This window comes from Capricornis sumatraensis, chromosome 2 (assembly GCF_032405125.1).
Source record: "Capricornis sumatraensis isolate serow.1 chromosome 2, serow.2, whole genome shotgun sequence".
Lineage (NCBI taxonomy): Eukaryota > Metazoa > Chordata > Mammalia > Artiodactyla > Bovidae > Capricornis > Capricornis sumatraensis.
In genome coordinates this window covers 158,546,608-158,560,385 of record NC_091070.1, presented here as the reverse complement: position 1 = coordinate 158,560,385, position 13,778 = coordinate 158,546,608, and the positions used below count along the sequence as shown (strand labels likewise).

The 13,778-nt window shown below is 36.7% G+C and overlaps 1 protein-coding gene across 1 annotated transcript in view; it reads right to left on the bottom strand.

Annotated features, from left to right (window-relative positions):
- COL24A1 (collagen type XXIV alpha 1 chain) overlaps positions 1-13,778 on the bottom strand; it is a 378,135-nt gene that overhangs the window by 118,576 nt on the left and 245,781 nt on the right. The window contains exon 31 of the mRNA XM_068961180.1: positions 6,180-6,233. Coding sequence (XP_068817281.1) covers positions 6,180-6,233 — 54 coding nt within the window. The remainder of the gene's footprint in view (positions 1-6,179; positions 6,234-13,778) is intronic.

Here is a 13,778-nt window from a genome sequence, read left to right as displayed (position 1 = left end):
TGTTTTCTTATTGTTGAATTTTAAGAGTTCTTTCTGTATCTTTGGATATAAGTCCTTTAACAGATATCTGTCTTGCAAATATTTTTTCCCTGCTACATGATATGTCTTCATTCTCCGAACATGTCCAAGGATAGAAGTTTTTAGATTTTAATGAAGTCCAACCTATCAAAATTTTCATTCATGTATCATATTTTCTTGTATCTGAAAACAAGATCATTGTAGAAAATGGGTGTCATTTCATGATACCTTAAATCTCTGAAAGAATTCACTAGTAAGACCATCCAGGCCCAGTGCTTTCTGTTTTGGAAGGTTACTAATTATTAAGTTTAAAAGTTTTTTTATTTTACATTGGAGTATCATTGATTTACAATGTTGTGTTACTTTCAGGTACACAGCAAACTGATACAGTTGTATTGATTCAGTTTCCTTAATCAAAATAAAACTATTCAGGTTATCAAAGTTTCCTTGTCTAAGTTTTGGTGGATTATGTCTCTCAAGGAATTTGTCCATTACACCTAGGTTATCAAATTCGCGAGCAAAGAGTTATTCATAATATTCCTATATTGTCTTTTTAATGACTTTGGGATCTGTAGTGAAGGCCTTTTTTCATTTTTACTATTAGTAATTAAACTCGTCTCTTTTTTTTTTCTTGATAATCCTGCCTAAGGTTTCACCAATTTTATTGGTCTTTTCAAAGAATATATTTTTTGTTTCATTGATTTTCTCTATTTTCCTGTTTTTAATGTAATTGATTTCTGCTCTGACTTTTTTTCTAACCCATTTATTTTTAGGCTGTTTGGTGTCCTTGTTGCTGCGTCCAAGCATTCTGTAGATGTGGCAAGCAGGTGCTACTCTCTAGTTGTGGTGCACAAGCTTCTCTGTAGGATGGCTTCTCTTGTCGCAGCGCAGAAGCTCCAGCATGCATGGGCTTCAGCAGTTGCAGCACGTGGGCTCAGCAGTTGTGGCCCATGGGCTTAGTCGCCCCCAGGCCACGTGGAATCTTCCTGGACCAGGAATCAAACCCATGTCCACTGAACTGGCCATCTGCTCTAATTTTTTTATCACTTACGTTTTTCTGTTTACTTTGTATTTAATTTTCTATTCTTTTCCTAGTTTCCTAAAGTGGAAGCTTGGATTAGTGATTTTAGATCTTTCTTTTTCTCTAATATATGCATTTAATACTACAAATTTGCCTCTAAGCACTGTTTTTACTGCATTCTACAAAGTTTGATAAGTTATATTTTCATTTTCATTTAGTTGAAAATATTGTCAAATTTTCTCTTGAGACTTCTTCTTTGAACCAGTGTTATTTAGAAGTGTGTAGTTTAAATATTTTTCAGTTATGTTTCTCTTACTGAAATCTAGTTTAATTCCATTATGAATAGAGAATATATTTTATATGACATCTCTTTGAAATTTGTTAAGGTGTGTTTTATGACCCAGAACACAGTTGATCTTGGTGAATATTCCATGTTAGCTTAAAAAGAATATATATTCTGCTGTTATTGGATTAAGTCATCTATAAATGGGCTTCCCTGGTGGCTCAGAGGGTAAAATGTCTGCCTGCAACGCAGGAGACCTGAGTTTAATCCCTGTGTCAGGAAGATTCCCTGGAGAAGAAATAGCAACCCACTCCAGTATTCTTGCCTGGGAAATCCCATGGATGGACTGAAGCCTGGTAGGCTACAGTCCACGGGGTTGACAGAGTAGGACATGACTGAGTGACTTCACTTTTACTTTCACTTTCATAAATGTCGATAGATTCAGTTTTCTAACGGTGATGTTCAGTTCAACTATAATCTTACTGATTATCTGCTTGCTGGATCTCTCAATAATTGATAAACAGATAAGTGCTAAAGTCTCCAACTGAAATAATAAATTTGTCTATTTATCCTCGGAGTTCTATCAGTTTTTGCTTCATGTAATCTGATGCTCTCCTGTTAGATTCATATACATTAAGCACAATGATATCTTCTTGGAGAATTGATACCCTTATCACTATATAGTATCCCCATTTATCCCTCATAATTATCCTTGATCTACAGTGTATTTTGTTTGAAATTAATATAACTACTACAGTTGTCCTTTGGTTAGTGTTAGCATATCTTAGTCCATTTTGTCCATCCCTTTACTTTTAATATATCTGTGTCTTTATATTTAAAGTAGGTTCCTTGAAGACAACATATAGTTAGGTCTCATTTTTCTTTCTACTCTCTCTGTTTCTTAGAACATTGACATTTCAGTGATAACTAATACAGCCGTAAGACTTACTATGTTTATTACCATTTTCTATTTGCTACTCTTCTTCTTTCTTTTTTTAGTTTCCATTCTTTCAGTTCAGTTCAGTCACTTAGTCATATCCGACTCTTTGCAACCCCATGAACCAGAGCACACCAGGCCTCCCTGTCCTTAACCAACTCCCGGAGTCCACCCAAACTCACATCCATTGAGTTGATGATGCCATCCAACCATCTCATCCTCTGTCGTCCCTTTCTCCTCCCGCCCTCAATCCTTCCCAGCATCAGGGTCTTTTCCAATGAGCCAGCTCTTCGCATCAGGTGGCCAAAGTATTGGAGCTTCAGCTTCCACATCATTCCTTCCAATGAACACCTAGGACTGATCTCCTCTAGGATGGACTGGTTGGATCTCCTTGCAGTCTAAGGGACTCTCAAGAGTCTTCTCCAACACCACAGTTCAAAAGCATCAATTCTTCGGCGCTCAGCTTTCTTCACAGTCCAACTCTCACATCCATACATGATCACTGGAAAAACCATAGCCTTGACTAGATGAATCTTTGTTGGCAAAGTAATATCTCTGCTTTTCAATATGCTGTCTAGGTTAGTCATAACTTTCCTTCCATGATAAGTGTCTTTTAATTTCATGGCTGCAATCACCATCTGCAGGGATTTTCAAGCCCAGAAAAATAAGGTCTGACACTGTTTCCACTATTTCCCCATCTATTTCCCATGAAGTGATGGGACCAGATGCCATGATTTTCGTTTTCTGAATGTTGAGCTTTAAGCCAACTTTTTCACTCTCCTCTTTCACTTTCTTCAAGAGGCTCTTTAGTTCTCCTTCACTTTCTGCCATAAGGGTGGTGTCATCTGCATATCTGAGGTTATTGATTTTTCTCCTTTCAATCTTGATTCCAGCTTGTGCTTCTTTCAGCCCAGCCTTTCTCATGATGTACTCTGCATATAAGTTAAATAAGCAGGGTGACAATATACAGCCTTGACGTACTCCTTTTCCTATTTGGAACCAGTCTGTTGTTCCATGTCCAGTTCTAACTGTTGCTTCCTGACCTGGATACAGGTTTCTCAAGAGGCAGGTCAGGTGGTCTGGTATTCCCAACTCTTTCAGAATTTTCCACAGTTTATTGTGATCCACACAGTCAAAGGCTTTGGCATAGTGAATAAAGCAGAAATAGATGTTTTTCTGGAATTCTCTTACTTTTTCAATGACATTAAGACTTTTGATTCCATTTTCTCTCTTATTTTGGCATATAAATTTCACTTCTACTTTAATATAGATGTATTATTTTTGCTTACATACTTCTAAAGCAATTTAAGATTGTCATGAAGATTTTAAGATGGGTATGGTTAGTGCCGAACTCCTAACTTATATGTCTGATTTTCTTCTTGCCTCTTTCAATCTTTTCAGCAGTTTCATTCCCTTCTATCAACATTTATTATATGTGGAATTTCTTCAAAGTTCATCCTAATATCTTTTTCTCTTTCCTATATGTTCTCCTTAGACCAACAGCCCCAATAATTTAAATTTCAGGATATTATTCTGGTGGCTCAGATGATAAAGAGCCTGCCTGCAATGCAGGAGACCTGGATTCACTCCCAGCGTTGGGAAGATCCCTTGCAGAACAGAATGGCAACTCACAACAGTATTCTTGCCTGGAGAATCACATGGACAGAGAAGCCTGGTGGGCTGCCGTCCATGGACTCGCAAAGAGTTGGACATGACTGAGCGACTAACACTTCAGTTTTCACTTCTTTCTGTTTTGAATGCCACAATCAACTGCCATCTTCATATTTCTCAAAGACACCTCAGATCAACATAGCTAAATTTAATCTTCCATTCTCAAACATAAATTGCTGCTGATTTTTTTTTGTTTTAATGAGAGATAACCTATTGATACTTCAAGCCACAACCTTAGAAACCATACTTCAGATATTTCACATACTTTACATCTTTCTCCTGTTGATTTTATCTCATTTGGAATATTTTATACCTACTTTTTTTTCTCTGCTAATCAAAAATGTTCTACTGTATCTCATCTGGACTGTTGTAACAGAAAGGCTTTCTTGGTCCATTCCTATTTGGTTTGGGTGAGCTTTATGAAACAATAAGACAATCATAAAACTAGCCCTATGCCTTCAAAGATATCTCTTTGTTCTTATGCTAAAAATACATATCCTTGGGAATGGGGCTTTTAGAGTTGCATGTGTTTCGTCCCCTGCCTCCCTTTCCATCCTCATCTTATACTTACTTCCCACTCGATTCCCTGTGTTACAGTCACACTGGCCTTCTTTTAGATCTTCAGTTTAATATATAAGGCTTTCTCCCAGGTCATGACTTCTCTCTGGCATGACTTTTCCCCATATTTGCTTAAGTAACCCACTCTTCATCCTTCAGTTCACAGCACAAATTCTCCTCTTCTGGAAGTTTCCCTAACCCTAAATTCAGATGGTTTATTTTGTTATACATTCCCTTAGATTTTACTAGGTAGCTCAAATATGTGAAACAAAGCCCATCACACCCATTACAAATTGATTTATATTTTATTTACCAGAGCCACTGACCCTGGGACCTGAATGTCAATTTTTAAGCTTTTTCAGCCATTTAGTCATTTACAGTTACAACAGTAAATCTTTTTTTGTATAAAACTTGGTATTATCTCTGTTGTTGTCATAGCTCTGTTGATACGCTTATTGTGACTTAAATGCATTCTTTATTAAGATTAGTTTTAATGTTGTTTCACTTCAGCTAATATTACCAGCTAAATGATTACATCATGGGTATATGACTTTTTGGTTAGTGCTATTTAACAAACATGCACTAGATAGATAAATATGCCAGATACTGTACTAAGAAAGATGATGGCAAAGATGAAAAAAAATGGTCTCTGACTTCAAGGAGCTATAGTTTCTTTAGAAGAAAGAGATATTTAGATATTTGCATGATTTTTGATCAAACAAATATTAGAAGTGGGATGGCGGGTTAAGAGATACAAACCAGAGAAAACTGAGAAGAATTTAGTTTGATAAAAATCAATATCACATTTAAGATTCTATATTTGGAAAAATTACACACATAGTCAAATCTTTACTTATTGTTTGAAGAGCTTATACCACAGGTTAAATGTATAAAGCAGGAAATGAACACAGATGGATAAGAATAGTTCTTTGACTATTAGAATTTTCCCCTTCATACTAGCTAAATGAACTGTGCAAAAACCACTTATAAACTTTTGTGTCATGTGATGGATAAGATCAACCACACAGTAGTTTTAAAAACATTTGTATTGTAAATCTTAGGAGCATGTTACTGCACATTACATCTGATACCATTAGCCAGAAGAATGACTTCATAGGCAATAAAGAATATATTGTGAGAAAGAAGGTGTGGCAAGGTATTTCATTTTCACAGTTCATTTTCCATGGAAAATCTATAACTGAGTCCTATGTATGAAAATGTGATGTAAGTTTCTGAATTATTGACCTACTACCATTTCTGTCAAGTTTCCATATTTTGGCCCATTACGTGTAGAGTCTGGCTTCTCTATACGGTCTTTTATTATAGAGTTGCCTTCATAAGTGTGATTTTGTGTGTGTGCATGTGTGGGGGGAGTATAATAATTATTATATAAACAGCAGGCTGTTAAGAAAAAAATTCTGAGAGTCAATAAAACAGAATTCTATTTGTTGAAAATAGAAATACATGCAGTGTTAATGGTTCCAGATAAACAGAACCAAATTTGACTTTATGAAACCAGGAAGGCACTATAAATTATCTTCACAGCAAAATATTCATTCTTATAATTAACTGCCCATGATAAATGCTGGTTTCAAAAACATACCAGCCACAGAACCACAGAGGAATAATAAGAGATAGGTAAAATACATTATGAGAAAAACACAATTAGAAACACATAAAAATATACTTACCGGTTCTCCTGTACGTCCCCTGTCTCCAGTACTCCCTGGGGGCCCTTGTAAACCCTGAATAAACAAAGGTAAAGCTTAGAGAAAAAATGATGTTTGAAAATGTTTTAGTTTTCATACCTCAGCTTTCTTTTAGGATCCTCCTATCTAATTTTTCTATCTTTATCCATTCTTTATTTTTTATTTTATGGTAAAATACGCATCACATATAATCCACCATTTTAATAATTTTAAAGTGTACAGTATGTGTAAATTTAGCATACTGTGGCATTAAGTATATTCACATTGTTGTGTTCACCATTATTACCACCATCCACTTTCAGAATTTTTTATATTCCCAAACTGAAATTCTGTACCCATTAAATAGCTCCCTGTCCCCCACCCGCCTCCCCTGGCAACCACAATTCTACTTTCTGTCTCAATGAATTTGACTTAAAGTAGTCAAAGTAGGTGAAGAAGGCAATGGCAACCCACTCCAGTACTCTTGCCTGGAAAATCCATGGGCAGAGGAGCCTGGTGGGCTGCCATCTATGGGGTTGCACAGTTGACATGACTGAAGCAACTTAACAGCAGCAGCAGCAGTCAAAGTAGGTAATTAAAGGGTCTTATATACATGGAATCATACAATATTTCTTCTTTTGTGTCTGGCTTATTTCATGTAGCATAAAGATCCATCCATTTGTAAAATGTGTCAAGACTTCTTTCCTTTTTTTTTTTAATTTTTATTTATTTTTTTAAATTTTAAAATCTTTAATTCTTACATGTGTTCCCCAAACATGAACCCCCCTCCCACGTCCCTCCCCATAACATCTCAGTGGGTCATCCCCATGCACCAACCCCAAGCATGCTGTATCCTGCGTCAGACATAGACTGGCGACTCAATTCTTACATGATAGTATACATGAAAGAATGGACTTCTTTCCTTTTTAATGTTGAATAATATTCTGCTGTATGTATATACCACATTTTCTTTATCCATTAATCATCAATAAACAATTCAGGTTTTCTACACTTTGGTTATATCTAACACTCCTATAAACATTAATATATAAGTATTTGTTTGTATCTGTACTTTACATTCTTTGGGGCACCTAGAAGTGAGTTATATGGGTTGATGGATAATATACAATTCTATGTTCAACAATTTGAGAAGCTGGGCAAACTGCTTTCCACAGCAGCCCCACCATTTTATATTCCCACCAGCATGGCACAATTCCTATTTCTCCACATCCTTGTCAGCACTGATTATTTTTTCTTCATATATAGGTGTAGGGGTGTGTGTGTGTGTGTGTGTGTGTGTGTGTGTGTGATAATAGTTAACCTGGGTGGGAAGTGGTATCTCAGTGTGGTCTTGATTTGCATTTCCCGATTTCTTTGGAAGAAATGATGCTAAAGCTGAAACTCCAGTACTTTGGCCACCTTATGCGAAGAGTTGACTCATTGGAAAAGACTATGATGCTGGGAGGGATTGGAGACAGGAGGAGAAGGGGACGACAGAGGATAAGATGGCTGGATGGCATCACGGACTCGATGGACGTGAGTCTGAGTGAACTCTGGGAGTTGGTGATGGACAGGGAGGCCTGGCGTGCTGCGATTCATGGAGTTGCAAAGAGTCGGACATGACTGAGCGACTGATCTGAACTGAACTGAAAGACCAGTGATACTGAGAATCTTTTTATGTATTTCTTGGCCATTTATATATCTTCTTTAGAGGAATGGTTACTCAAGTCCTTTTGCTCATTTTGCCATTGTTGTTTATTATTCTGTCAATGAGTCATAGGAGTTCTTTATATCTGTGTGTATGCTCAGTCACTCAGTTACTCATACCCAGCTCTTTGTGATCATGGACTGTAGACTGCCAGGCTCTTCTGTCCGTGGGATTTTCCAGGCAAGAAATAAAGGACTGTGACTTATGCTCTCATAGCCTGGGAAGGCACAAGGGTCTCAGAACCTAATGATCAGAAATGATCAAATTGGACCTCTCCAGTGTTCTTTATTTTACCCCATTTTTACACCATGCTATCCATGGTAACATAAAATAGAATCTTAGACATGGAGGTATATTCTAAAATGGTACATAAATTGAAAATTGCTCTGTCATATCCTACTCTTTGCGACCCCATGAACTGTAGCCTGTCTGGCTCCTCTGTCCATGGAATTCTCCAGGCAAGAACACTGGAGGGGGTAGCCATTTCCTTCTCCAGGGCATCCTCCCAACCCATGAATCAAACCCAGGTCTCCTATATTGCAGGAGGATTCTTTATTGTCTGAGCCACCAGGGCTATAAAACTCTAAATCAAATTCCAGGTCCTCTTTGATCCTTCCATTCAAAGTATAACTGAGCATCTACTGTGTACCAGATACTGATGATTACTAATGATATATAAAATACTGACCTTATCTATTTGCAATTTGCTACTCCTACTCTTCTAAATTATTGCCTTTGGGAAGTTTGGCAATTATATAGCAGATCACAATTATCCTTTTATCTTAAATTTAAAATCTAAAAATTGATATTAAATTGGAAGATATTAAAAATCTCCAGGAACAAAGAATCTAAGCTATAGTCATCAATGCTATGTTTAGTCACATATGATTGTCTGATTAGAGAAAGCAGCTGCTGTTGTTTGGCTGCTCAGTTGTGTCTGACTCTTTTGTGACCCCGTGGACTGTAGTCTGCCAGGCGTCTCTGTCCATCGGATTTTTCAAGCAAGAATACTGGAGAGAGTTGCCATTTCCTTCTCCAGGAGATCTTCCCAACCCAGGAACTGAACCTGCATCCTGCATTGCAGGTGGATTCTTTACTGCTGAGCCACTGGTGAAGCGATTAGAGAAAGGCAGATTTGTAAAATCTTGTGGACTCTCATCTAAGGCCATATTTCAGTTATGAAAATCTCGTTACCCATATACTCCTAAATTAAGACCAGATCAATATAAGGGATCCCTCTATGCCTGATATACCATTTGAAACATAAAGCACTTAGAATCTTAAATAATACTTGCCCAATTTGCTTTGTAAAGTGTGCCTGCACACAATATTAAGCTCAATATGTACTTTTAATACTGTTAATGCTGCATAAATGCTGTTTGGCAAAGCTATGAAATGATCTAAATGGACCCTAATTATTTTTATCAGAGATGAAAAGAACAAGCTGGCACAAAGTAAAAATTCCTTTTAAGGCTTTTCAGATTCCCTTTAAGGCTATAAGGCTACTGAAATACCTTATCTGTAGTACAACTCCTTGCTCCATGATGCATATCAGCAATGATGCCAGTGATGACCAGGAGGCTAATGACTATAGTGGTTGCTATTTATTGAGGGCCTGTGCTAGGAACATAATGAGCATGATTTTTTTTATAACTATAAATGTATCTCATTTTCCTGATAGGCAAACTGAAGTTCAGAAGGGTCAAATAATTTGTACTAAGTCAAAACAGCTGTAAGTGGAAGAACCAGAATCTGACTGAATCTGTCTGATTCCAATGTCAAGCTCTTTCACTATACTAAACTGCTTTTTACTGATTTCCATGAATTCAGTGCCCTTCTATTTTAAATAATCATGTGTAGGTTTGTATTGGTATGTCAGACTCTAAGTTGACCAGACAAGGTTAAAAGCACTTAACAGAGATTTCAGCAGCCATCTACTCACAAAAGAGAGAAAACTTGGAATTTGATCACTGAATTAAATGCCTACCAAATTAAAAAACAAACAATGCTTTTCAAAGAAATATAATAGACTTTAGAGTCTCCACAATGAATAAGTCAAAATATTCAAGATATAGCTTAAAATTACTTGACAGGGAAAATTTCCCATATTTATAAGAAAAGGCAATTAATGGAAACCAGACTCAAGATAATACAGATTTTAGTAGTATCACATTACATTTTTAAAGTAGTTAATATAAAAATGCTCACTCATGTAAATAATAATATACTTATGATAAATAAACAGGAAATCTCAGAATAAAAAGTGTCTATAAAAAGAAACAATGACAAGTATAGAACTGAAAAGTAAATATCCAAATAAAAGTTTAAAATAAAATATCAAGAATAAAATTAAGAGGGCTTAGGGAACATAGGATTAGGTTATCCAGTTAAAAACAAAACAAAACAAAACAGGAAGAAGAAAGACTGAATTAGGAATGATAGGGCCCCAGGGATCTAAGGTAATCAGAATGACTAACATATATTTAACTAGAATACAAGAAAGAAAGAAGAGAGAAAATGGGGTAGAAAAAATAAAAAAAAACATTTTTTCAATTTCCAAATTTAGTGAAAGATAATTTACACATGAAAAAAACTCAGCAAACCTCAAGCTGGATAAATGTGAAGAAAATTCATCTAGGCACATCACAATCAAACTGCTGCTGCTGCTAAGTCACTTCAGTCATGTCCGACTCTGTGTGACCCCATAGACAGCAGCCCACCAGGCTCCCCCATCCCTGCGATTCTCCAGGCAAGAACAGTGGAGTGGGTTGCCATTTCCCTCTCCAATGCATGAAAGTGAAAAGTGAAAGTGAAGTCGCTCAGTCGTGTCCAACTCTTCGCGACCACATGGACTGCAGCCTGCAAGGCTCCTCTGCCCATGGGATTTTCCAGGCAAGAGTACTGGAGTAGGGTGCCATTGTCTTCTCCCACAATCAAACTACTGAAAACCAAAGATACAGAGATGCAGGGGAATAATGATAAAGATAAGTGTAGACCACTCTTCAGAAGCGATGCAGGCCAAAAATAAATGGCATGTCATTTTTACAGCACTGAATGGAATCAGTACTGAATGGAAGGAGAAAAAAAAAAAAAAAAAAACTTTGTTGACCCAGAATTCTGTAATCAGTGAAAATATCCTTCAAGAATACACCACATTAACAAACTGAAAAATAAAGGCCATATGATTATCTCAATAGATGCAGAGAAAGCCTTTGACAAAATCAACATCCATTTATGATAAAAACCCTCCAGAAAGCAGGAATAGAAGGAACATACCTCAACATAATAAAAGCTATATATGACAAACCCACAGCAAACATTGTCTTCAACGGTGAAAAGTTGAAAACATTTCCCCTAAAGTCAGGAACAAGATAAGGGTGCCCACTTTCACCACTACTATTCAACATAGTTCTGGAAGTTTTGGCCACAGCAATCAGAGCAGGAAAAGAAATAAAAGGAATCTAAATTGGAAAAGAAGAAGCAAAACTCTCACTGTTTGCAGATGACATGATCCTCTACATAGAAAACCCTAAAGACTCTACCAGAAAATTACTAGAGCTAATCAATGAATATAGTAAAGTTGCAGGATATAAAATCAACACACAGAAATCCCTTGCATTCCTATACACTAATAATGAGAAAATATAAAAAGAAATTAAGGAAACAATTCCATTCATGATTGCAATGAAAAGAATAAAATACTTAGAGTCTAGGTGAACTCCAGGAGTTGGTGATGGACAGGGAGGCCTGGCATGCTGTGATTCATGGGGTCGCAAAGAGTCGGACACGACTGAGCGACTGAACTGAACTGAAAGAAACTTAAGACTTATATATAGAAAACTATAAAACACTGGTGAAAGAAATCAAAGAGGACACTAATAGATGGAGAAATATACCATGTTCATGGATCAGAAGAATCAATATAGTGAAAATGAGTATACTACCCAAAGCAATCTATAGATTCAATGCAATCCCTATCAAGCTCCCAGCGGTATTTTTCACAGAGCTAGAACAAATAATTTCACAATTTGTATGGAAATACAAAAAAACTCAAATTGCCAAATCAATCTTGAGAAAGAAGAATGGAACTGGAAGAATCAACCTGCCTGACTTCAGGCTCTACTACAAAGCCACAGTCATCAAGACAGTATGGTACTGGCACAAAGACAGAAATATAGATCAATGGAACAAAATAGAAAGCCCCGAGATAAATCCACACACCTATGGACACCTTATCTTTGACAAAGGAGGCAAGAATATACAATGGAGAAAAGACAATCTCTTTAACAAGTGGTGCTGGAAAAACTGGTCAACCACTTGTAAAAGAATGAAACTAGAACACTTTCTAACACCATACACAAAAATAAACTCAAAATGGATTAAAGATTTAAACGTAAGACCAGAAACTATAAAACTCCTAGAGGAGAACATAGGCAAAACACTCTCTGACATAAATCACAGCAGGATCCTCTATGATCCACCTCACAGAATATTGGAAATAAAAGCAAAAATGAACAAATGGGATCTAATTAAAATTAAAAGCTTCTGTACAACAAAGGAAACTATAAGCAAGGTGAAAAGACTGCTTTCAGAATGGGAGAAAATAATAGCAAATGAAGAAACTGACAAAGAACTAATCTCAAAAATATACAAGCAACTCCTGCAGCTCAATTCTAGAAAAGTAAACAACCCAATCAAAAAATGGGCCAAAGAATTAAACAGACATTTCTCCAAAGAAGATATACAGATGGCTAATAAACACATGAAAAGATGCTCAACATCACTCATTATCAGAGAAATGCAAATCAAAACCACAGTGAGGTACCATTTCATGCCAGTCAGAATGGCTGTGATCCAAAAGTCTACAAGCAATAAATGCTGGAGAGGGTGTGGAGAAAAGGGAACCCTCTTACATTGTTGGTGGCAATGCAAACTAGTACAGCCACTTTGGAGAACAGTGTGGAGATTCCTTAAAAAAACTGGAAATAGAACTGCCTTATGACCCAGCAATCCCACTGCTGGGCATACACACCAAGGAAACCAGAATTGAAAGAGACATGTGTACCCCAATGCTCATCACAGCACTGTTTAGAATAGCCAGGACATGGAAGCAACCTAGATGTCCATCAGCAGATGAATGGATAAGAAAGCTGTGGTACATATACACAATGGAGTATTACTCAGCCATTAAAAAGAATACATTTGAATCAGTTCTAATGAGGTGGATGAAACTGGAGCCGATTATACACAGTGAAGTAAGCCAGGAAAAAAAAAAAAAACCACCAATACAGTATACTAATGCATATATATGGAATTTAGAAAGATGGTAACGATAACCCTGTATGCGAGACAGCAAAAGAGACACAGATGCATAGAACAGTCTTTTGGACTCTATGGGAGAGGGGGAGGGTGGAATGATTTGGGAGAATGGCATTGAAACATGTATAATATCATATAAGAAACGAATCACCAGTCTAGGTTCGATGCATGATACAGGATGCTTGGGGCTGTTGCATTGGGATGACCCAGAGGGATGGAATGGGGAGGAAGGTGGGAGGGCAGTTCAGGACTGGGAACATGTGTACATCTGTGGTGGATTCATGTTGATGTATGGCAAAACCAATACAATATTGTAAAGTAAAAAAAAAAAAGAAAAAAAAAGAATAAAGGTGAAATAAAGAAAAACTAAGAGACTTCATCAGTAAAAGAGCTTGACTATAAGAAATCTAAAGGAAGTTCTACAGCCTTCAGGGAAATATACCTCTTAGAAATGTGCATATATAGAAAGAATTAAGAGCACCCGAAAGAGTAAATGCATGGATACATTTACAAATCACTACTTTCCTTCTAAATATCTCTAAAACATGTATTTCATTTATAGTAAGACAAAAAGT